The following is a 26,275-nucleotide window of genomic DNA, read 5'->3' on the forward strand; positions in this document are numbered from 1 at the left end:
AGAACCCTGGTTCCTTCCCAAAAATGAAGGATCCGTTTATGCCTTCCGACTTGTTTCAGTAAATGACTTCTAAGTGTCTTGTCTGCTTATCGGTGGTTGTTTAACAGCCTGTTTATGCAGGTAGCCCGCTTCGTCAGACGGCCTTCCAAATTGGACCAATATCGGAATGCAGTGCACGGACTGGTTGGCGGCTCTCCCGACCCGAGTATGACAGCTCCATTTATTTCTATGCTCGAGTTGGGAAAGCCGTCAGCCAATCGGTCCATTGCATTCCGATCTTGGTGTAATTTACACGGCTGTCTGATTGCCCCCTTAATCCCATGTGTAAATTATCAATGATTGGAGCAACAGTATATATAAATCAGTGTGACCACTATGAGGAACAGTAGAGATTTAAGTATTGTTCACAATACTTTCCATTAGGTTTTCTAGTATTTGTAAAAGAAAGAAAATGTGCCTGGGCCGGATATTTTCTACACCTATACAAGCTGGAAAGTCAGGCATCATATAGAGAGATGAAAACTAGTAAAAGGAAGCACTGAACAATACCAGTGTTCTGTAAAGCCTGAAAAAAAGTGATTCATTGGAATGTAACTTCTCTAGTTTGAGTGCTCTGTCCCTTTAAGAGGGTTGTCTCTGTTGATGAAACAAAAGAGAAACAAGGAAGTGAGTGTATTAGTGTGGATGTGACCAAGTGTTAGAGTAAGGGACACGGGGAAGCTGAGAAGTCCTAGGACAGAGATCTTCTCCTTGCTTATATGTGCGTCCACCATAAAGGTGAGTACTGTCCGTTCTCCCTGTGCCCTCCGTAGGATCCGGTGTCCCTCTACATGTCTGCACACAGAAGGTGGAGATGAGTTGTTACTATGTTCATTGTAGTTACATTTTGGATGATTTTTATCATTATTGTTTTATTTTCATTGAAGTCACATATTAATTTCTTTTTCAAATTCAAGTTTTTTATTTTTGTGTTTAGAAAGTACAAGAAAATGCAATACAAATAGTACAGGGGGTAAAATATAACTATAAATCTATGCATAACAACAGTACATTGGGGGTATAGGGAAAGTTTTCCATCAATATCCCGATCAAGCATGTGTTTTTCCATATGAAAGATAGAGAGGGAGCCGACCACGGCAGACCACCAATCAATAGAGTGTGATTATGAGCATTGTTGTGATGACATCCCGGTAATCTTAGTTGGGGGCTAGATGGTAGGCTTCAGAGTTTTGGAAATCTGTCCAATCCCTCCAAATCACATAGTATCTATCTACATCAGCCGGTGAGAGGGCAATTAGATGCTCTATCATATTCATTTATTTTTCTTAAAAGTTTATCTCCCTTAAAAGTGTAAGAAGCCCAGTGTGCATGCAGTTAACCCTAACATCCGACTACAGTAGATCCCGCTCATGGAATACTGAGGGCTGAGTCTATGATGCCACTCATGGTGTCTGATATTGGCGTCCAAGCAGGTGCAAATAAGTGGGTTCGTTGGCTCTGTGCTCCTAATCTGGCACTGAGAAGGCGCACTTCTTCATTTTAAATGTGTTTATTCCTCCTGGCACAACAGAGGTTAGTCGGCCATGTTGTAAATCCCTGTGCTCACAGCTGAACTCGGTTAGCCACTCCTTTCCCCTGTATAATCTGGGCTTTGTTCCTCATGGTGTCTGATATTGGCGTCCAAGCAGGTGCAAATAAGTGGGTTCGTTGGCTCTGTGCTCCTAATCTGGCACTGAGAAGGCGCACTTCTTCATTTTAAATGTGTTTATTCCTCCTGGCACAACAGAGGTTAGTCGGCCATGTTGTAAATCCCTGTGCTCACAGCTGAACTCGGTTAGCCACTCCTTTCCCCTGTATAATCTGGGCTTTGTTCCTCATCAGAGCTAGCATTTGCTGCATGGCTAACAGAGGGAGAGGAGTTCATATAAGAAGGAGTGCTGGAGGAGTTATCAGTGACTGTTGCTTGACTTGCATGTGTGGTAATTCCCTATTCTTCTCTATTTTGGTTTATTCTCCTACCTCCACTCCCCGGGGCATTCCTCTGTTATATGTGAGTGAATATTTTGTATGCCTGGAGTTTTCTGTTAACCCTTGTCTGTGTTGCCTTTTTTGTTGGGTTGGTGTACTACAGTACACAGTAGCGCCCCTCTTCCCTGGGTGGGAGAAGAGAACAGACGGAGGGCTAACTTGGGAGATAAGGCAAGGGTGGAGGCCCTGGCATCTTCACTTTCAGAAGTATCCTGGGGAGTAGGGCGAGTTAGGGCGTCCCATAGTGTTAGGGACAGGGAAGGAGCACCTGGTCCCAGGTCACCCAACAGCTGTGTACTGACATTAGCTATAACCGTAACCATTTTTTTCTGATCTATTATGCATCCAATTGCTGCTCTGACACTGAAAGAATTGACGTGCCACAAACTGGAAATAAACGATGATTCAAATCTTCAAGAAAAAATTAAGCAGCACGTGCTTGAGATTTTAAAAAGTGTAATTCACTTTCCTAGTACAGTAACGCACTGCATTTGTTTTCCCCTCGACAAAAACACATCACGTGAACAAGCCCTAAAAAACTTTAGACAAAGTTAGTTTTCCATTTCATATTGCAATTTGTGAATGGAGGTTGAAAAAGAAAGTGTAGTGGTTAATGTAAGTGCACAACCATTATTTCAGGGCTCTGCTGCTTTATGCCTTGGTGATTAGCTGGCATTCACTCTGCCAGTTTACACTATCACAGCTCTTATATCTATCTATGCAGAAGCCCCCAGTTTGCTCTTTATGAGCTTCATATTTCAACTGCACTGAAATCAGAGCTCCACTGACATTGGAGCTTTCCTGACGTGGGGGGAGGAGTACGGGATAAAGGAGGTACAGCAGCAAGAGGTTATGTAATTAAGAGCTTAGCGCTGGAGCAGAGGCGCATCTACAGAGTGACGGACGGTGCTTTCCCTTTCTTTTATGCGCTGCACTTATCAGACAGGTCAGTGTCTGTCAGGGAGACAAGGTTTGCATTGCATTGTATGCATCGCTGTGCTCCTCGGGGGAGGAGTACGGGATAAAGGAGGTACAGCAGCAAGAGGTTATATATTTAAGAGCTTAGCGCTGGAGCAGAGGAGCATCTACAGAGTGAAGGACGGTGCTTTCCCTTTCTTTTATGCGCTGCACTTATCAGACAGGTCAGTGTCTGTCAGGGAGACAAGGTTTGCATTGCCTTGCATGCATCGCTGTGCTCCTCGGGGGAGGAGCAGCTCTCTGAGCACGCTCCTAGATCAATCAGCACATAGCAGGGAAGGTCTGACCCTGCAGGAGGTGGCGGGAGAGCTGCCTCAGGACTATAAGATACAGGCACTTTTTAACATTATTTTTTTCTTGCTGAAAAGTGAGTCCTAGCCCACGTATACACGTTAAGTATTGGTTGAGTTTTTTACCTCAGAATTTGTGAGCCAAAAGCAGGAGTGGGTAAAAAATGCAGAAGTGGTGATGTATTTCTATTAGGCTATGTTGACAAGCTGCAATTTTGCAGCATTTCAGCATTTTTTTCACCAGGGAAAACCTGCTGTCTTGGCAGAAAAGAATATACTTACAAAAATGCAAGTTTTGCTGCATTTTTGCTGCTTTTTATTGCTGCGTTTTTGTTGTCACTTGTGCATGAGGATAAGGTTTAGTGGCCCCCAAAAAGCATGATTTAACTTCCTTAGATTTTTGCAGGAGAAACACAACAAAAACAGATACTTGCATTTTTTGTTGCGTTTTTGCACTTGCCTATTGTTTCCTATGGGTGAAAAAACGCTGCCATTACGCAGAAAAAAACGCCGAAAGAAGTGACGTGTCGCAGTTTGTAAAAGTGCAACAGTTTTCAAAATTGGTGGAGAAAAAAAAAACCGATGTGTACATGAGATTTCTGAAATCTCATAGACTTTGCTGGTACTGTAAAACGTAGCTTAAAATTTGCTTAATAAAAGTCTGCAAAAATGCAGCATGTGAACAGAGCCTTATACTTTTCCTCTGACTCTCCCATTCCTGATTTTGGCTTACAAATACTGAGGTAAAATACTGTTGTGCGCTTAGCCTTATGGTCCTAAAAATACAGTATATTTTACGCACTGGTCCCGTTCCGGATGCTTTATAAAAGTGCCACAGGCTTTGTGTGTTTTTATTTTTTTGTTTTTACGGACATTTGGTAGTTTATGGCAATAAGAAAATGTCTTAGCTGCTGGAATTTAGCCTTTTCGTTTTTAGTAGTCCTCTTTTTTCTTGTATACCTCACAACATTTCCAAGTGTGGTGCGAATCTTCCCTGAGTTACATGTTACAGTACATACACAGATATATTTAGGCTCTGCTCACACTTCTATTTAGCTTTTCCTTTTCTACATTCTGTTTAGGATCTATGTGGGGTTCCTCTGGTTTCCTTTTTGTTTATTTTTAGAATGGAAGAAAAATCTTTGCATTCAGGTTTTTTTTCCAGTCTAAAATTATATAAAAATTGGAAATTTGAGTTACTCAGCATAAATCAATGAGACCCTCTGCTTCCATTTGAAACAAGACTGCACAGGATGCTAATCCCATTTATCTTTTGTAAACGGAGAATAGAAATAGATAGCATAATCGGGCATGTGAATATATCTTTACATATACAGTGCATAGGCATAGTTTTCAATATACAGTACATATACATATTGGCACATTATTACACATCAGCATACAACCATAGACATACATAAAACTTAATATATTCACATTTATAGGTATACTACTGTAGATGGTGGCTCGATTCTAATGCATCGGGTATTCTAGAATATGTATGTAGTTTATTTATGAAGTTTTCAGAATAATGCAATTTATACACAGGATTCCGCCGGCCGGGCACGACCAATTAGCGAAGCGTGGTTCAAATTCCGTGCCAATTCGCGGCCGGACTGCGTCTGTCGCTGATTGTTCGCGGCCGGCCGTGCCCAATCAGTGAAGCCAGGGCCGGCTCCAGGTTTTTGAGGGCCCCGGGCGAATGAGTCTCGGTGGGCCCCCCTCTTTAACACATACCACGATTCATGATGCACAGATACAGCAGAGAAATATACCACAGCCAAGTAGTGTATAACACAGCCCACGTAGCATATAACACAGCCCACGTAGCATATAGCACAGCCAAGTAGTATATAGCACAGCCATGTAGCATATAGCACAAGCCACGTAGTGTATATAGCACAGGCCACATAGTATATAACACAGTCCACGTAGCATATAGCACAGCCCACGTAGCATATAGCACAGCCATGTAGCATATAACACAGCCACGTAGCATATAAAACAGCGATGTAGTATATAGCACAGCCCATGTAGTATATAGCACAGCCCACATGGTCTATAGCACAGCCCACGCAGTGTATAACACAGCCCACATAGTATATAACACAGCCCACACAGTGTATAACAGCCCACATAGTATACTAGAATGTGGCCCGATTCTAACGCATCGGGTATTCTAGAATATGCATGTCCCCGTAGTATATGGACAATGATGATTCCAGAATTCGCGGCAGACTGTGCCCGTCGCTGATTGGTCGAGGCAACCTTTATGACATCATCGTCGCCATGGCAACCATTATGACATCATCGTCGCTGTGCCCGTCTCTGATTGGTCGAGGCCGCCAGGCCTTTATGACATCATTGTCGCTGTGCCCGTCGCTGATTGGTCGAGGCCTGGCGGCCTCAACCAATCAGAGAGCCGGGATTTCCAGGACAGACAGACAGACGGAAAAACCCTTAGACAATTATATATATAGATAGCACAGCCCACGCAGGGTATAACACAGCCCACGCAGTATATAGCACAGCCCACATAGTATATAGCACAGCCCACATAGTATATAGCACAGCCCACGTAGTATATAATACAGCCCACGTAGTACATAACACAGCCCACGTAGTATATAACAAAGCCCACATAGCATGTAGCACAGACACGTAGTATATTGCCCAGCCATGTATATTGCACAGCTCACGCAGTATATAACACTGCCATGTAGTATATTGCCCAGCCACGTAATATATTGCACAGCTACGTAGTATATAGCACAGCTCACGTAGTATATAGCACAGCTCACGTAGTATATAGCACAGCTCACGTAGTATATAGCACAGCTCACGCAGTATATAACATGACCACGTAGTATATTGCCCAGCCACGTAATATATTGCACAGCCTACGTAGTATATAGCACAGGGACGCAGTATGTAACACAGCTCACGCAGTATATAACACAGCCCACGTAGTATATAGCACAACCCACGTAGTATATAGCACAGAGACGTAGTATATAACACAGCCAACGCAGTATATAATACAGCCCACATAGTATATAATACACTCGCGAGACCGCTACGTCATCATCTCGTGAGACCGCAATGCATGGCCCGAGCGTCGCGAGGATCGGGAAAGGTGCCAGAAGGTGAGTACATAATGATTTATTATGTTTTTTATTATTTATAACATTAGATCTTTTTACTATTGATGCTGCATAGGCAGTATCAATAGTAAAAAGTTGGTCACACAGTGTTAATAGCGTTAACGGACTGCGTTACACTGCGGCATAACGCGGTGTAACGCACCCATTAACCCTGTGTGAGCGCTGACTGGAGGAGGCACTGACAGAGAGTAGGAAGGGATGAATTCGCGGCCAGCCGCGACCAATCAGTGACGCGGGATTTCCGTGACAGACAGACAGACAGACAAACAGACAGAAGTGCTTCTTAGATGATTATATAGATAGATTTACTCCAGTATATACATAGTAATACACACAGGTCCATAGGGTTGTTTATAGCTACCGTATTTTTCGGACTATAAGACGCACCCAGGTTTTAGAGGTGAAAAATAGGGAAAAAAATATTTGAAGCAAAAAAAAAAAAATGTGGTAAAATTTAATACCATACTATTATATGTGGTGTTATTATATATAATAGTATGTAATTATGTTGGAAGCTACGGGTAGAAGATGGTGCTGTGGGACCAGTGTGGTGTCTGTAAAGTACTTAGTGAAGACGCTGGAGGCTGAGTACAAAACTGGGGGCACATGGCTTATATTTAAAGCACCACTCCAGAACTGAAAAATAACACTGGAGTGCTGATTTAAGATCCCATTGGGAGAACTATAACTCCCAGCATGTCCTGCAGATCCTATGGCATGCTGAGAGTTATAGTTCACCACAGGAGTGGCAGAGTGCTTTATTGTGTGTTGTAGTGACTAACCTTTATATTGTGCCAGCCAGCCGCATGGACCATCCCATGAGAGCTTTCCCTGCCTTCCCACAGCCCAGGTGTCACGATATGGTATGAAATATCATATAAGTAGTTTCTCTTGTTAGCAGGCTGCGGGCTAAAAAGCCCCCTTCCCTTTCACTGAGCCAAGAGCTGCCTTGCCAATGTACATGGGGGAAGAGCGTTTTATTGCCTAAAGGAATTTTTACGACCAGGTTAGAATCTTCCTCCAGCAAGAACTGGATTCTAAGTCTCTAGAACACATGGAAGTTCTTTGTTTTGTTTTTGTAAGATATTACGCAAACCGTTTACGTTAAGAACACGAAAATATGTATTTTTAATCTCCCTCGGTGGATCTGCCCATCCCTCTAAACACGGGCTTCTAACTCCATCTGGTAAAGAAGTAGGGATTTCCCTGTAAATATGTATCCCAGATAGGACATATTTGATCTCATTAGAATGCCCACGTTAATCTGAGATCAATGCTGGGTTTGTTATGACTATGACATTTTTTGTAGCGGAGTTATAGAAATTAGATATAGGTTAGGGTAAAACTAGTTAACTGAAGAGGTAGGAAGGACGAGGTGATCCAACCGCTTTCTGGGATGTTACAGGCTGCAGCTATAACTGTCTGCCCAGATGCCCAGCTCAGTCTTCTTGTCTTTTTCCTGGAGAGCCCGGAGCACGTCCCATGAACTGGGACGTATGGAAAATCCACTAGCCTGGGTGCCTCCAATGCTTTGAACATGTGAGTGTTATCTTTTCTCCTGTAATCCCTTTATGTTATAATTACCTTGTAAATATTTGCAATTGTCTCATTTGTAACATTATTTGTAAAATATTTTGATAAAACACTGCCTGAAACTTTTGATGGGGTATATTATTTAATACTAGTTCGTTCTCCTGTTCTAAACCGTACCCTAAGTCTCCTGAAGGGAATTACGCTACTGTTGTTTTTGGGTTAGCTTCGGACCCGTTTAATCGAAGCTGGTGGCAGCGACCGTGTGCAGGCTTTTGGGTGATGCTGTAGCGACTGCGGCGTTGATAATTATTGTTCCTGCCTGAGTGGGAGTAGTTTATTGCATCACTGCAGCGTGCCCAATAGCCAGTACATAGCAGGCAGTCTTTCTGGTGACTAATTACCCCAGGTGCAGTACCACATCTGACCTGAGAGTAAGGGGGGCACCAGAGAGCTGCAAGTTTTAAGTGGAACTGTAAGCGGGATATACATAAATCCCTGCAGTTCGTGGTATATTGCAGAGCAGTGGGATACCTAGAATAAGCCCCTGCTGTAAACTAAGAGGTCAATAGCCTTGTGTGTGTTTTTTCATCACATTGTGAAGTGGAGGGATAACTAAGATAAGCCCCCCTGCACATGTGATAGCCATCTGTTGGCCTAAAGTCACCCCAACCCATAACGTAGGGGTGACGGTCACGGTGTAAATCGTGACAAATTGGTGGCAGCGGTCAGTGATTCCTGATATGATATTTCATACCATATCGTGACACCAGGTCATAAGAGGAAGCATGCAGATTCTAGTGGGGAGTCTGAAGGACCTGTGATGACATCAGAAGAGGGAGGGCTCTGTGCTGACGTGATGCTCCAGCCCACCCACTTCATGACATCACACAGGTCCTTATGCCTCAGCATCCAGCACAGCCCAGGCAGGTATGCGGCGATCTTGTCTCCCCTGGCCCCTGCTGCTGCTGCCGCCTCCTCCACCGAACACAGAACTCCCCAGCTGCTGCAGGAATCCAGATGGGGAAACCATTTGTGTCCCTGTTTCAGTGAAGGACCATTCATGTGCTGCTCCCTGCTGACTGCTCAGCTGACAGGTGGGCGGGGAAGCGGCTAATGAATATTCACTGCACTTTAATCATGGGGACCACTGGTTTCCCCAGCCCAGGATTCAGGCAACTGGGACATTTTTCTGCCTCCTGCAAGTGGGATCACAGTGCGATCCCACTCGCTGCTGCCCCCTCCCCACATGCTACATTCTGACCATAAGACGCACCCACACTTTCCTCCCAAATTTGGAGGAAAAAAAGTGCGTCATATGGTCGGAAAAATATCGTATATGTTTTACATATACATAGACATACACAGTCATGGCCAAAAGTGTTCATTTCAAAAACCTGACCGGCACATCCAAACATAGACTAAGTGTGAACAGGTGCTGAACCTAGAGTCGCCAACTCGTATACAGTCAAGTAAATAAAGCAGCACACTGCAGCGCTAAAACATGCAACCATGAAACATGAAAATTGAACTGCATTACTGCACTAGAAATATGAAAAATGAGAGCGTTTAGCGCATAAAAATGGCCAATTTTATGTGTACCTGGTAGCCCCTTTACGGCATCTCTCTTATACCAGGTCCTAAACTTGCCTTACCTCGCTGAGAATAAACGTCTCCATCTGAATGGGTACATGTGAAACCTCTTCCTAGACTAAAATTCTCTCTCTCTATGGAGGGGTATTGGACCTGCTGTAATTAAAACACCTGTGGCTAGGAGGCGGAGTGCACGATCAGAAGGCTAAAGAATGCATTTCAAAAACCTGACCGGCACATCCAAACATAGACTAAGTGTGAACAGGTGCTGAACCTAGAGTCGCCAACTCGTATACAGTCAAGTAAATAAGGCAGCACACTGCAGCGCTAAAACATGCAACCATAAAACATGAAAATTGAACCTGTGGCTTGTTTTAATTACAGCAGGTCCAATACCCCTCCATAGAGAGAGAGAATTTTAGTCTAGGAAGAGGTTTCACATGTACCCATTCAGATGGAGACGTTTATTCTCTTCGAGGTAAGGCAAGTTTAGGACCTGGTATAAGAGAGATGCCGTAAAGGGGCTACCAGGTACACATAAAATTGGCCATTTTTATGCGCTAAATGCTCTCATTTTTCATATTTCTAGTGCAGTAATGCAGTTCAATTTTCATGTTTCATGGTTGCATGTTTTAGCGCTGCAGTGTGCTGCCTTATTTACTTGACTGTATACGAGTTGGCAACTCTAGGTTCAGCACCTGTTCACACTTAGTCTATGTTTGGATGTGCCGGTCAGGTTTTTGAAATGTATTCTTTAGCCTTCTGATCGTGCACTCCGCCTCCTAGCCACAGGTGTTTTATTTACAGCAGGTCCAATACCCCTCTATAGAGAGAGAGAATTTTAGTCTAGGAAGAGGTTTCACATGTGCCCATTCAGATGGAGATGTTTATTCTCAGCGAGGGAAGGCAATTTTAGTACCTGGTATAAGAGAGATGCCGTAAAGGGGCTACCAGGTACACATAAAATTGGCCATTTTTATGCGCTAAACGCTCTCATTTTTCATATTTCTAGTGCAGTAATGTAGTTCAATTTTCATGTTTCATGGTTGCATGTTTTAGCGCTGCAGTGTGCTGCCTTATTTACTTGACTGTATACTAGTTGGCGACTCTAGGTTCAGCACCTGTTCACACTTAGTCTATGTTTGGATGTGCCGGTCAGGTTTTTGAAATGTATTCTTTAGCCTTCTGATCGTGCACTCCGCCTCCTAGCCACAGGTGTTTTAATTACAGCAGGTCCAATACCCCTCCATAGAGAGAGAGAATTTTAGTCTAGGAAGAGGTTTCACATGTACCCATTCAGATGGAGACGTTTATTCTCAGCGAGGTAAGGCAAGTTTAGGACCTGGTATAAGAGAGATACCGTAAAGGGGCTAGCAGGTACACATAAAATTGGCCATTTTTATGCGCTAAACGCTCTCATTTTTCATATTTCTAGTGCAGTAATGCAGTTCAATTTTCATGTTTCATGGTTGCATGTTTTAGCGCTGCAGTGTGCTTCCTTATTTACTTGATGGACAAAAGTGTTGGCACCCTTGAAATTCTTCCAGAAAGTATTTCTCCCAGAAAATCATTGCAATTACACATGTTTTGTTATACACGTTTATTTCTTTTGCTTGTATTGAAACAACATAAAAAAAAAGAAAAAAAAAAGTGAAATTTGACATCATTTCACACTAAATCCCTGGGCCAGATAAAATTTTTGGCACCTTTCCAAAAATGTTGGTAAGCAACTTTGTTTCTAGCATGTGATTCTCGTTCAAACTCACATGTGGCAAGTAACATGTGTGGGCAATATGAAAATTACACCTGAAACCAGATAAAAAGGGGAGAAGTTGACTCAATATTTGCATGGTGCATCTGTGTGTGCCACTCTAAGTATGGAGAGCAGAAAGAGGAGAAGAGAACTGTCTGAGGAGTTGAGAACCAAAACTGTTGAAAAATATCAAGAATCTCAAGGCTACAAGTCCATCTCCGTAGATCTTGATGTTTATTTGTCCGTGGTGCGCAACATAATCAAGAAGTTTGTAACCCATGACACTGTAGCTAATCTTCCTGGACATGGGCAGCAGAGAAAAATCGATGAAAGGTTGCAACACAGGATAGTTTACATGGTGGATAAGCAGCCCCAATCAAGTTTCAAAATTCAAGCTGTGCTGCAGGCTCAAGGTGCATAAGTGTCAGCGATATCTATCCATCGACATTTGAATGAAATGAAATGTTAATGCAGGAGACTCATGAGGACCCCACTGCTGATAGAGACATTAGAAAGCTAGACTGCAGTTTGCCAAAATGTACGTAAATGAAAATCCTTCTGTGATAGCAGATTGTGGACAGATGAGACCAAGAAAGAGCTTTTTGATAAAGTACATCATTCTACTGTTGTCTAGAGATGAGTGAATATGCTTGGGTTCCCTCTTATTCGGCAAGCTATAGCGCTTGCCGAATAAGCTGCAGAGGAAACCCGGCTTCCTGGATCGCTCCGGCCGATCAGCGCCACAGCTGCATGTGTCACGGCTGTGTCACAGTCATGACACATGCATGGAGAGCCCAACAAACAGGCTCTCCATGCATGTGTCATTACTGTGACACAGCCATGACACATGCAGCTGCGGTGCCGATCAGCTGATCGGCTGGCGCAATCCAGGAAGCTGGGTTCCCTCTGCAGCAAATTCGTTCATCTCTACTGTTGACCGGAAATGGAATGAGGCCTACAAAGAAAAGAACACAGTACATATAGTTAAATATAGTGGAGGTTCAATGATGTGGGGTTACTTTGCTGCCTCTGGCACTGGGTGCCTTGACTGTGCGCAAGGCATCATGAAATCTGAAGGTTACCAAAGGATTTTGGGTTGCAATGTAGTGCACAGTGTCAGAAAGCTGGGTTTGTGTCCTAGGTCATGGGTCATCTAGAATGACAATAACCCCAAACATACTTAAAGAAGCACCCAGAAATGGATGAAAGCAAATTGCTGGAGAGTTCTGAAGTGGCCAGTAATGAGTATGGATCTAAATCCAATTGAACACTTGTGGGGTGAGGTCAAAATTGTTGTTGGGAGAAGGCACCCTTCAAATATGAGAGACTTGGAATTTGCAAAAGAAAGTTTGGAGTTTGCAAAAGAAAAGTGGTCCAAAATTCCCACTGAGGGATGTAGAAAGCTTGTTGATGGTTATAAGAAGCAAACGGGTATGCAACCAAATATTAACTTTTGTCCATGAGTGTATATATTGATATCATTTACATATACACATTATTTACACCAACAGTGGAGGATGTTCATAATTACACTGGGTAGGACTCGATCAGATCTTATTAAGCCAGGAGAAGTTCAGAGAGTGACAGTGGTGTGAAACTGGAACTTCTTTGGTAGCCATCAAAGCGCATGGCATAGCACGTCCGGACTGTTAGCATCAGATGTTCTGTGCACTGTGCTGTCATATGCAAAGTTTTGTTGCTTGGGCAGGCTTCCAATGACAGTAATAAAATCTGGGATTGTGGCACTGTTATGGATGATATATGCTACTTATAGGTGCATCAAAGAAGTGTAGATAATGAACGGTTTGGTCGCCCAAAATCCTCACTGGATCCTCCGGCCCAAACCACATATATTATCTGATATCCCTGCTGTAAATATACACCGAAGGACTGGAGTAGGGAAATGTACCCTCCTGCTTCCCACTCAGCTCACTGCTGGTATTGTTATACCACCACCACAGAGAGGGGGGAGGGGGTTGGTTTATAAAAGAAGCTTTAATCTCTTTCAACCACTGAATCGTAATGACATTGAAGATGCCCAATACAAATGATGAGAGAGGGAACATGACTATCCCAATTAGTCAGAGGGTCACCCACCCTACAAGGGTCATGTACCCTACATTCAACCAACTCCTATAAGTGCACAACTGGAGTGCATGATGCAGGCATGCCTTCTTCATATTCTGTGATCCCCTGTCATGTAGTGACTAGGGACTGTGGTTGCCTACTCAATCCCTCGAACTAGGGACGCCCTAGTCTATTCAGATTTCTTCTGAAGGTGGAAGATGTTGTGGTCACGTGCCTTGCTATGCTCCTATATTAACCCTAATCTCACCCACTCAGGGAGCTGTGAGGCCAAAGTGTGCAGAATAACACTAACCAGACAAAAATGCACAGGGATAAATGAAAACTAAAATCATACAAAATACACTCACCAAACAACAGAGTGGAACAAAGAGGTGAAACCAAATAGGAGAGGATGAGGATGTGCACACAAACAAACTGCACGCAATTATCTTCTGAACAGCTCTCCAAACGATTACTCCTAACACAAACTTCACTTCCAACTCTAAACCAGGCAGTAAGAACTTTCACTGGCAATTCCTAAGTGCCAGTGGCAAGCATATGTAGCAGGAGTGGTTAACACTGAACAGCTTACATAATTCAGGTTCGAGAGCTCCAGGAGATCAACTGAACTGATTAATTCTTGCACTACCAGCAAGGAAAAAAGATGCATTGTTTAATAAGATGGTGAAGCTGTTCTAAACAGCGCAGAATTTCATGAAACCAGATGCTGCGATCTTATGGCCCTTCTCTGTCACGGTATCTGTTGTGAATTCTGTGGCTGAATTCACTCCTGTGGTCACAAGTGGTACTGCAGCTTCTGAGCTTCCTCCCTCAGGTGTTCTGGTGAGCTCGTTAACTGCTTCATTACTTAACTCCGCCTGATGCTGCTATCCTTGCTCCTTGTCAATGTTTCAGTGTTGGATCTGAGCTTCTCCTGATTGTTCCTGTGACCTGCTGCTCTGTATAGCTAAGTGCTTTTTGCTTTTTTGTTGCTTTTTTTCTGTCCAGCTTGTCTTTTGTTTTGCTGGAAGCTCTGAGACGCAAAGGGTGTACCGCTGTGCCGTTAGTTCGGCACGGTGGGTTTTTTTTGCCCCCCTTTGCGTGGTTTTGCTTTAGGGTACTGTTGTGAATTCTGTGGCTGAATTCACTCCTGTGGTCACAAGTGGTACTGCAGCTTCTGAGCTTCCTCCCTCAGGTGTTCTGGTGAGCTCGTTAACTGCTTCATTACTTAACTCCGCCTGATGCTGCTATCCTTGCTCCTTGTCAATGTTTCAGTGTTGGATCTGAGCTTCTCCTGATTGTTCCTGTGACCTGCTGCTCTGTATAGCTAAGTGCTTTTTGCTTTTTTGTTGCTTTTTTTCTGTCCAGCTTGTCTTTTGTTTTGCTGGAAGCTCTGAGACGCAAAGGGTGTACCGCCGTGCCGTTAGTTCGGCACGGTGGTTTTTTTTTGCCCCCCTTTGCGTGGTTTTGCTTTAGGGTTTTTTGTAGACTGCAAAGTTCGCTTTACTGTCCTCGCTCTGTCCTAGAATATCGGGCCCCACTTTGCTGAATCTATTTCATCCCTACGTTTTGTCTTTTCATCTTACTCACAGTCATTATATGTGGGGGGCTGCCTTTTTCTTTGGGGAATTTCTCTGGGGCAAGTCAGGCCTATTTTTCTATCTTCAGGCTAGCTAGTTTCTTAGGCTGTGCCGAGTTGCCTAGGTAGTTGTTAGGCGCAATCCACAGCCGCTTTTAGTTGTGTTTAGGATAGGATCAGGTGTGCAGTCTACAGAGTTTCCACGTCTCAGAGCTCGTTCTTGTATTTTTGGGTATTTGTCAGATCACTGTGTGCGCTCTGATCGCTAAGCACACTGTGTTTCTGGATTGCCTTCATAACACCTGTCATTAGCAAACATAACAGTACAAGGAGCCTAACTAATGATTCTCAATAGAGGGAAAGAAAAAGTTCTGACATCATTTTTTTTTTTTTTCTGCTCTGTGTTCACTTTTTTTTTTTCCCCTAGACATTTGGGTGATTCTGGACACAGGTGTGGACATGGATATTCAGGGTCTGTGCTCTTCAATGGATAATCTCGTTATAAATGTACAAAAAATTCAAGATACTATTGATCAGAAATCTATGTTAGAACCAAGAATTCCTATTCCTGATTTGTTTTTTGGAGATAGAACTAAGTTTCTAAGTTTCAAAAATAATTGTAAGCTATTTCTGGCCTTGAAACCTCATTCTTCTGGTAATCCTATTCAACAGGTTTTGATTATTATTTCTTTTTTGCGCGGCGACCCTCAAGACTGGGCATTTTCTCTTGCGCCAGGAGACCCTGCATTGAGTAGTGTTGATGCGTTTTTCCTGGCGCTCGGATTGCTGTACGATGAGCCTAATTTGGTGGATCAGGCTGAGAAAAATTTGCTGGCTTTGTGCCAGGGTCAGGATGATATAGAAGTATATTGTCAGAAATTTAGGAAATGGTCAGTACTCACTCAGTGGAATGAATCTGCGCTGGCAGCTTTGTTCAGAAAGGGTCTCTCTGAGGCTCTTAAGGATGTCATGGTGGGATTTCCTATGCCTGCTGGTTTGAATGAGTCTTTGTCTTTGGCCATTCAGATCGGTCGACGCTTGCGCGAGCGTAAATCTGTGCACCATTTGGCGGTACTGCCTGAGGTTAAACCTGAGCCTATGCAGTGCGATAGGACTATGACTAGAGTTGAACGGCAGGAATACAGACGTCTGAATGGTCTGTGTTTCTACTGTGGTGATTCCACTCATGCTATTTCTGATTGTCCTAAGCGCACTAAGCGGTCCGCTAGGTCTGCCGTCATTGGTACTGTACAGTCCAAATTCCTTCTGTCCATTACCTTGATATGCTCTTTGTCGTCGTTTTCTGTCATGGCGTTTGTGGATTCGGGCGCTGCCCTGAATCTGATGGATTTGGATTATGCTAAACGTTGTGGGTTTTTCTTGGAGCCTTTGCGGTGTCCTATTCCATTGAGAGGAATTGATGCTACGCCTTTGGCCAAGAATAAACCTCAATACTGGGCCCAGCTGACCATGTGCATGGCTCCTGCACATCAGGAAGTTATTCGCTTTCTGGTGTTGCATAATCTGCATGATGTGGTCGTGTTGGGGTTGCCATGGCTACAAACCCATAATCCAGTATTGGATTGGAATTCCATGTCGGTATCCAGCTGGGGTTGTCAGGGGGTACATGGTGATGTTCCATTTTTGTCGATTTCGTCATCCACCCCTTCTGAGGTCCCAGAGTTCTTGTCTGATTATCAGGATGTATTTGAAGAGCCCAAGTCCGATGCTCTACCTCCGCATAGGGATTGTGATTGTGCTATCAATTTGATTCCTGGTAGTAAATTCCCTAAAGGTCGATTATTTAATTTATCCGTGCCCGAACACGCCGCTATGCGCAGTTATGTGAAGGAATCCCTGGAGAAGGGACATATTCGCCCATCGTCATCACCACTGGGAGCAGGGTTCTTCTTTGTAGCCAAGAAGGATGGTTCGTTGAGACCGTGTATTGATTACCGCCTTCTTAATAAGATCACTGTTAAATTTCAGTATCCCTTGCCATTGTTACCTGACTTGTTTGCTCGGATTAAGGGGGCTAGTTGGTTCACTAAGATAGATCTTCGTGGTGCGTATAATCTGGTGAGAATCAGGCAAGGAGATGAATGGAAAACTGCATTCAATACGCCCGAGGGTCATTTTGAGTATCTAGTGATGCCGTTCGGACTTGCCAATGCTCCATCTGTGTTTCAGTCTTTTATGCATGACATCTTCCGTGAGTATCTGGATAAATTCCTGATTGTTTACTTGGATGACATTTTGATCTTCTCAGATGATTGGGAGTCTCATGTGAAGCAGGTCAGAATGGTTTTTCAGGTCCTGCGTGCTAACTCTTTGTTTGTGAAGGGATCAAAGTGTCTCTTCGGTGTGCAGAAAGTTTCATTTTTGGGGTTCATCTTTACCCCTTCTACTATCGAGATGGATCCAGTTAAGGTCCAAGCCATCCAGGATTGGATTCAGCCGACATCTCTGAAAAGTCTGCAAAAGTTCCTGGGCTTTGCTAATTTTTATCATCGCTTCATCTGTAATTTTTCTAGCATTGCCAAACCATTGACCGATTTGACCAAGAAGGGTGCTGATTTGGTTAATTGGTCTTCTGCTGCTGTGGAAGCTTTTCAGGAGTTGAAGCGTCGTTTTTGTTCTGCCCCTGTGTTGTGTCAGCCAGATGTTTCTCTTCCGTTCCAGGTCGAGGTTGATGCTTCTGAGATTGGAGCAGGGGCGGTTTTGTCACAGAGAGGTTCTGATTGCTCAGTGATGAAACCATGTGCTTTCTTTTCCAGGAAGTTTTCGCCCGCTGAGTGTAATTATGATGTGGGCAATCGAGAGTTGCTGGCCATGAAGTGGGCATTCGAGGAGTGGCGTCATTGGCTTGAAGGAGCTAAGCATCGCGTGGTGGTATTGACTGATCATAAGAACTTGACTTATCTCGAGTCTGCCAAGCGCTTGAATCCTAGACAGGCCCGTTGGTCGTTATTTTTTGCCCGCTTCGACTTTGTGATTTCGTACCTTCCGGGCTCTAAAAATGTGAAGGCGGATGCTCTGTCTAGGAGTTTTGTGCCCGACTCTCCGGGTTTATCTGAGCCAGCGGGTATCCTCAAGGAAGGAGTCATTGTGTCTGCCATCTCCCCTGATTTGCGGCGGGTGCTGCAAAAATTTCAGGCGAATAAACCTGATCGTTGTCCAGCAGAGAAACTGTTCATCCCTGATAGGTGGACTAATAAACTTATCTCTGAACTTCATTGTTCGGTGTTGGCTGGTCATCCTGGAATCTTTGGTACCAGAGAGTTAGTGGCTAGATCCTTCTGGTGGCCATCTCTGTCACGGGATGTACGTACTTTTGTGCAGTCCTGTGGGATTTGTGCTAGGGCTAAGCCCTGCTGTTCTCGTGCCAGTGGGTTGCTTTTGCCCATGCCGGTCCCAAAGAGGCCTTGGACACATATTTCGATGGATTTCATTTCTGACCTTCCCGTTTCTCAAAAGATGTCAGTCATTTGGGTGGTCTGTGATCGCTTTTCTAAAATGGTCCATCTGGTGCCCTTGGCTAAATTGCCTTCCTCCTCTGATTTGGTACCTTTGTTCTTTCAGCATGTGGTTCGGTTGCATGGCATTCCTGAGAATATTGTTTCTGACAGAGGTTCCCAGTTTGTTTCAAGGTTTTGGCGAGCCTTTTGTGGTAGGATGGGCATTGACCTATCCTTTTCCTCGGCTTTCCATCCTCAGACTAATGGCCAGACCGAACGAACCAATCAGACCTTGGAAACATATCTGAGATGTTTTGTTTCTGCAGACCAGGATGATTGGGTGTCCTTTTTGCCGTTGGCTGAGTTCGCCCTTAATAATCGGGCCAGCTCGGCTACCTTGGTTTCTCCATTTTTTTGCAATTCTGGGTTCCATCCTCGTTTCTCTTCAGGACAGGTTGAGTCTTCGGACTGTCCTGGTGTGGATTCTGTGGTGGATAGGTTGCAGCAGATCTGGACTCAGGTAGTGGACAATTTGATCTTGTCCCAGGAGAAAGCTCAACTTTTCGCTAATCGCAGACGCCGTGTGGGTCCCCGACTTCGTGTTGGGGATCTGGTTTGGTTATCTTCTCGTCATATTCCTATGAAGGTTTCCTCTCCTAAATTTAAACCTCGTTTTATTGGTCCGTATAGGATTTCTGAGGTTCTCAATCCTGTGTCTTTTCGTTTGACCCTCCCAGACTCCTTTTCCATACATAATGTATTCCATAGGTCGTTGTTGCGGAGATACGTGGCACCTATGGTTCCATCTGTTGAGCCTCCTGCCCCGGTTTTGGTGGAGGGGGAATTGGAGTATATTGTGGAGAAGATTTTGGATTCTCGTGTTTCTAGACAGAAATTCCAGTATCTGGTTAAATGGAAGGGTTATGCTCAGGAAGATAATTCCTGGGTTTTTGCCTCTGATGTTCATGCTTCTGATCTTGTTCGTGCCTTTCATGCGGCTTATCCTGGTCGGCCTGGGGGCTCTGGTGAGGGTTCGGTGACCCCTCCTCAAGGGGGGGGTACTGTTGTGAATTCTGTGGCTGAATTCACTCCTGTGGTCACAAGTGGTACTGCAGCTTCTGAGCTTCCTCCCTCAGGTGTTCTGGTGAGCTCGTTAACTGCTTCATTACTTAACTCCGCCTGATGCTGCTATCCTTGCTCCTTGTCAATGTTTCAGTGTTGGATCTGAGCTTCTCCTGATTGTTCCTGTGACCTGCTGCTCTGTATAGCTAAGTGCTTTTTGCTTTTTTGTTGCTTTTTTTCTGTCCAGCTTGTCTTTTGTTTTGCTGGAAGCTCTGAGACGCAAAGGGTGTACCGCCGTGCCGTTAGTTCGGCACGGTGGTTTTTTTTTGCCCCCCTTTGCGTGGTTTTGCTTTAGGGTTTTTTGTAGACTGCAAAGTTCGCTTTACTGTCCTCGCTCTGTCCTAGAATATCGGGCCCCACTTTGCTGAATCTATTTCATCCCTACGTTTTGTCTTTTCATCTTACTCACAGTCATTATATGTGGGGGGCTGCCTTTTCCTTTGGGGAATTTCTCTGGGGCAAGTCAGGCCTATTTTTCTATCTTCAGGCTAGCTAGTTTCTTAGGCTGTGCCGAGTTGCCTAGGTAGTTGTTAGGCGCAATCCACAGCCGCTTTTAGTTGTGTTTAGGATAGGATCAGGTGTGCAGTCTACAGAGTTTCCACGTCTCAGAGCTCGTTCTTGTATTTTTGGGTATTTGTCAGATCACTGTGTGCGCTCTGATCGCTAAGCACACTGTGTTTCTGGATTGCCTTCATAACACCTGTCATTAGCAAACATAACAGGTATCCCCATGACACCCACTTTTTCTTTTGCATTTTCCAGCTTGGCCCCCCCTGCACTGAGCTGAAGCTTCCGGTTTATTGACGCGTGCACCTTTCACATTTTACTTCGGTGTGAGCGCTTTTCCGTACTGTAGGGGAGCGCTCATTACAATGCACTGTATAGCCAGCCACTTATATATGGCATGTAGAAAACTGGATAGTCAGATATTTTTCTTCATGAAATTGTGCCTCCTGGATTTTATGTTAAATGGCGCCCTTGGGTAGTACCTACTTTCATCTAGCCCTTTTCCTGGCCCTGTTTTAATTTTATTCTTTTAATTAACTGAAATGCATTGCTCATTTACTCTTCACATATATTGTATTTTTTTCAGAATAAGTATCAACAGCTGCATTGGAATAATCCGCTTCTGCTTGGAATCTGCCTGAGCTAATAGGATCCACAGTAAAGTACTTTGATGTATTATCCGAGTTGCGTTTTTCCTCATACTTTACCACAGATTCCCATTTAATAAAGAGGCTTCATTTTGGAAAATGCCAAGTACCCCAAATTACCTGTGGGAGCTGGAAGATATATTGGGTCAAGGTGCTACTGCCAGTGTGTACAAGGCACGGAATAAGGTAGGAAACGTTTATACACCTAAAATAGTTAAAATGCTATTCTAAAGCCACAAAGTACAGTAGCGAAGCAATCCATAACCACATGTAATATTTGTATAAACAAGAAATACCTTGACTGCATGTACTTCATCAGTACAATTAGCACAGGCGATCCATGTTCATTAATTTGGCCTATTCATTTTGTATGAAATGGTACAAACCATGGCAGTTTATGAAAAAGCTGTGTGAAAATGCCCTATGTGGCCTTACCTGGAGAGTTAAAGTCTATGGACAGCTCTGCCCTGAATTTGTTATTGTTCATTTGCATTTAAGAGGTGTAGTTTCTAAAATGGAGTTACTACAGAGACGTTAAGGTGGGTTTCCACTAGCTGGCCGGCGGCATCAAGCTGCAGCCGAACAATCAGTAATCATTAATCAATCATTCAGTATGCTTAGGCTGCCTTTGTTCTCAACAGCACACAGGTCCTGTTTACCCAGGAAGATGTGCTGCCGAGTACGATGATTTTTAAGCGAAGCAAAAGATTATTTTTACCTAACAAAAAAGCATTTTGGTCATTCGTCAGGTGATCGGCAGCCTGTCGACACTGACCCATTTTCCTAGGAACTTTCACTCCTAATACGTGTCCAGTGTAAATAGATCTCTACTTTTTAAATTCAACCTAGAGCTTCTACAATTGTTAGCCTATGTATGCAAATTATGAAAATAAGTCTCAGATGCATGAGGTGCTCTTTTACTCCTTCTGAGCCCTGACATATCTCCATCTAGAAGATTAGGGCCCCAAGTAGGGTGTTTCTAAAACTTTTGACTTGTCTGCAACTTGGCAGCAAAATCACAGCTCTAAAATAGTCACATCATAACAAGTCGCTGACAAGTAAGATTTCTGGTGTAGTAAATGCTGCTGGTCATCATGAATTTGACCAGCAGGTGTCGCAATGCCCTGATACGTACCCATTCCAACCCAGCTCCACTTTGTCGGAACTGGAGTGAGAATGGCGTGAAAACAACAGGAGTTGTATTTTTTTGCACAACCTCACAATTTACAAAAAATGTGCAACCTTTCTAAGTGTTTTTTTGCCAGAAATCTCTTGAAAAAGCTGTAACGAATTGCCCCATACTTTGCAGATCTGTATAAAGATACACAGCACTACTGATGCATTTATATTTTTGCTATGTATGTACATAGGTGAGATATGTTTTTTTTTAGTGAAAAGAAAAGTTGGATATGTAATAAAAATCTCATTCTAGCACTGTTTTTCTGCCCTTTAGGAACAATGAAAAATGTAATTGTTCAGTTGCAGTGAATTGCAGTCAAAGTTGGGGAATTGCTTAATGATCTTTGTCACAGTTCACGGGGAAGATGCCCTTATCTTCCCCACCACTCACACCAATTTGTCATGAACCGGGGTTGTTTGGTTGCCCCTGGTTCCTTTCTGAAGGGGATTTATCTATATCCCACTTCCCAGTCCCGGTTTGGAACTCCGCAGGGGGGAGGGAGTTGCACAGAATTAGAATTCCAGCCTTCTGCTGGCAGGCACCGGAAACTGCAGCTGAGAGCTCTGTAGGTGTAATTGAAATAATCAGAAATTCTTCCTATTTCTCTTGCACCACTCCAGTCTGTCCTCAACTCTGCTGCCTGGCTAATCCACCTCTCTCCTCGCTACTCACGTAATCTCCGATCTTTCCAAGACCTCCTACTCTCCTCCACACTTATTCATTCCTCACACAACCGCCTCCAAGATTTCTCCCGAATATCTCCCATCCTCTGGAATTCCATGCCTCAACACGTCCGACTGTCCACCACCCTCGGCTCCTTCAGACGGAACCTGAAAACCCATCTCTTTAAGAAAGCCTACAGCCTGCAATAACCATTCTGCCGCCTCACCATCGCCAGAGCCGCCGCCTCGCCCCTACCTTCTGTCTCTTCCCCACTATCCCATAGAATGTAAGTCCGCAAGTACAGGGTCCTCTCCCCTCTGTACCAGTCTGTCAATGTAAACCTGCTTACTGTAATCGATATCTATAACCCTGTATGTAACTCCTTTCTCATGTACAGCACCATGGAATTAATGGTGCTCTATAAATAAATAATAATAATAATAATAAAAATAATATTTCCTGACGATCTTTATTATACTTTATTATTGATATCTATGTAATGATCCATTATCTGTGAGTGGATGAGGGTTATGTGGACTGCACTCTTTTTATGATTCAGCAATAGAATACCATAACTCAGTTTAAATGGGTTGTCCAGTTTTAAACTACAAGTCTGCAGTCACCTTATGTGACTGCAGACTTGTGAATCCATACATCACGCACAAACGTGCTGACACTGGGGGAGGAGAATGGGCGTGACCACAAGTATGTGATTTCTGTACATTTGGTCACTTGCCAACTAGTCTGTATCAGGCCTCACTCAAGGCAAGTGTATTGAGCAAGGCTACATACAGTCTAGTCGGAATGTGTCTGGAAATGTATAAATCGCATATTTGCGGTTACATGAACGCTCGCTGCCAGCTCTGAGGAATCCTGGTAGTGCATGAGGATTCACAAGTCTGCAGTCACATAAAGTAAGTACAGACTTGTAGTTTAAGACCGGACAACCCCTGACACACATTCTGGGAAAACAAACCAAGAAATGCTATACATTAGAAGTTGTCACCTAATACAGATGCTTCTCATAAAATTAGAATTTCATCAAAAAGTTAATTTATTTCAGTTCTTCAATACAAAAAGTGAAACTCATGTATTATATAGAGTCATTACAAACAGAGTGATCTATTTCAAGTGTTTATTCCTGTTAATGTTGATGATTATGGCTTACAGCCAATGAAAATTCAAAAGTCATTATCTCAGTAAATTAGAATACTTTATAACACCAGCTTGAAAAATGATTTTAAAATCCGAAATGTTGGCTTACTGAAATGTATGCTCAGTAAATGCACTCAATACTTGGTCAGGGCTCCTTTTGCATCAATTACTGCATCAATGTGATGTATCATGGAGATGATCAGCCTGTGGCACTCCTGAGGTGTTCTGGAAGCCCAGGTTGCTTTGATAGCAGCCTTCAGCTCGTCTGCATTGTTGTTTCTAGTGTCTCTCATCTTCCTCTTGACAATACCCCATAGATTCTCTATGGGGTTAAGGTCAGGCGAGTTTGCTGGCCAATCAAGCACAGTGATACTGTTGTTTTTAAACCAGGTACTGTGTTATGACCTGGTGGTTAGGAGCACCCGGAATGACCTGATAGTTAAACCTCATACAGGACGAGCTCTGGGATGTGGAAGCTCTGCTGACCGCAAGCCCTAATCCTATCACACACACTAAAAATAGCCGTGGAGCGCTCCTGACACTCCCTAGGCGCCTCGTCACAGCCTAACGACTAGCTAGCCCTAGAGATAGAAAATAAAGCCTACCTTGCCTCAGAGAAATTCCCCAAAGGTAAAGGAAGCCCCCCACATATATTGACTGTGAGTAAAGATGAAAGTCACAAACGCAGAAATGAAACAGGTTTCAGCAAAGGGAGGCCAGACTTACTAAATAGACAGAGGATAGGAAAGGTAACTTTGCAATCAGCACAAAAACCTACAAAAGACCACGCAGAGTGTGCAAAAAAGACCTCCGCACCGACTCACGGTGCGGAGGGGCCACTCTGCATCCCAGAGCTTCCAGCTAGCAAGACAAAATCATGATAACCAGCTGGACAAGAAAACAGTGAACAAATAATTACTATCAGGAACTTAGCTTCTGCAGGAGAAGGCAGGTCACCAGAGAGATCCAGGAGCGAACTGAACCAATGCAAAAACATTGACAGCTGGCATGGAGTAACGACCTGAGAGGAGTTAAATAGAACAGCCAACCAAAGGATAAACCACGTCACCTGTGTAAGGAACCTCAGAAGCAGCAGCTTCACTCATAGCCACCAGAGGGAGCCCATAGACAGAACTCGCCGAAGTACCATTCACAACCACAGGAGGGAGTTCGACAACAGAATTCACAACAGTACTGGTACTTTTGGCAGTGTGGACAGGTGCCAAGTCCTGCTGGAGAATGAAATTTCCATCTCCAAAAGGCTTGTCGGCAGAGGGAAGCATGAAGTGCTCTAAAATGTCCTGGTAGACGGCTGCGCTGACTTTGATCTTGATAAATCTCAGTGGACCTACACCAGCAGATGACATGGCTCCCCAAACCATCACTGATTTTGGAAACTTTGCACTAGACCTCAAGCAGCTTTCATTGTGTGTCTCTCCACTCTTCCTCCAGACTCTGGGACCTTGGTTTCCAAATGAAATGCAACATTTACTTTCATCTGAACACAACACCTTGGACCACTGAGCAATAGTCCAGTTCTTTTTATCTTTGGCCCAGATAAAAGACGCTTCTGGCGTTGTTTATTGGTCATGAGTGGCTTGACACAAGGAATGTGACACTTGTAGGCCATGTCTTGGATACGTCTGTGCGTGGTGGCTCTTGAAGCAATGACTCCAGCAGCAGTCCTCTCCTTGTGAATCTCCCCACAATTTTTGATTGCCATTTTCTTAATCCTTTCATGGCTGCGGTTATCCTGGTTGCTTGTGCACCTTTTTCTACCACACCTTTTCCTTCCACTCAACTTACCATTAATATAATTGGATACAGCACTATGTGGACAGCCAGCTTCTTTAGGAATGACTTTTTGTGGCTTACCCTACATGCGAAGTGTGTTAATGATTGCCTTCTGGACAAGTCAGCAGTGTTCCCCATGATTGTGGAGCCTACTGAAACTGTGAGTAGGGCTGAGAAGAGCTAAACTAGTCTTGTCTCTGGCTGGTGGTATACAGTGGCTTGTAAAAGTTTGGGGATCCCTTGTCAAAATTACTGTTTTAGTTAAGCAAGTTGAAGATGACATGATCTCTAAAGATGTTAATGATGACATTTCCTTTGTATTTTAAGCAAAAAAAAATATTGTCATCTTTTACATTTTAAAAATGACTAGAAGGAAAATGGGCCATTGCAAAAGTTTGGACACCATTGGAGATTTGTGTGCTTCAATAACTTTGACCAAGGTGTCAGGCCTTAATTAGCTTGGTAGGGTAATGACTTGTTCACTATCATCATTAGGAAAGGCCAGGTGATGTAAATTTCCCACCTTTATAAAAACCAAGCCTCCTCTAACCTTGTGCCAAAAAACAGCAGCCATAGGTTCTTCTAAGCAGGTGCCGAGAACTCTGATAATGAAAAATGGTAGAGGCCCACAATGCAAGAGATGGCTATAAGAAGATAGCAAATGTTTTTAAGTTTTTTTTCCTCAGTTCGAAGTGCAGTTAAGAAATCACAGTTAACAGGAACAGTGGAGGTCAAGATAAGGTCTGGAAGACCAAGCAAAATTTCAG

The 26,275-nt window shown here is 43.7% G+C and overlaps 1 protein-coding gene across 1 annotated transcript in view; it reads left to right on the plus strand.

The window, feature by feature from the left end:
• Nucleotides 1-661: 661 nt before the first annotated feature.
• IKBKE (inhibitor of nuclear factor kappa B kinase subunit epsilon) overlaps nt 662-26,275 on the plus strand; it is an 84,482-nt gene continuing 58,868 nt past the window's right edge. Inside the window, exons 1-2 of the mRNA XM_069756262.1 lie at nt 662-777; nt 20,656-20,902. Coding sequence (XP_069612363.1) covers nt 20,816-20,902 — 87 coding nt within the window. The 5' untranslated portion in view covers nt 662-777; nt 20,656-20,815. The remainder of the gene's footprint in view (nt 778-20,655; nt 20,903-26,275) is intronic.

The sequence above is a fragment of the Ranitomeya imitator genome, chromosome 3, assembly GCF_032444005.1.
Source record: "Ranitomeya imitator isolate aRanImi1 chromosome 3, aRanImi1.pri, whole genome shotgun sequence".
In the NCBI taxonomy this organism is placed as follows: domain Eukaryota; kingdom Metazoa; phylum Chordata; class Amphibia; order Anura; family Dendrobatidae; genus Ranitomeya; species Ranitomeya imitator.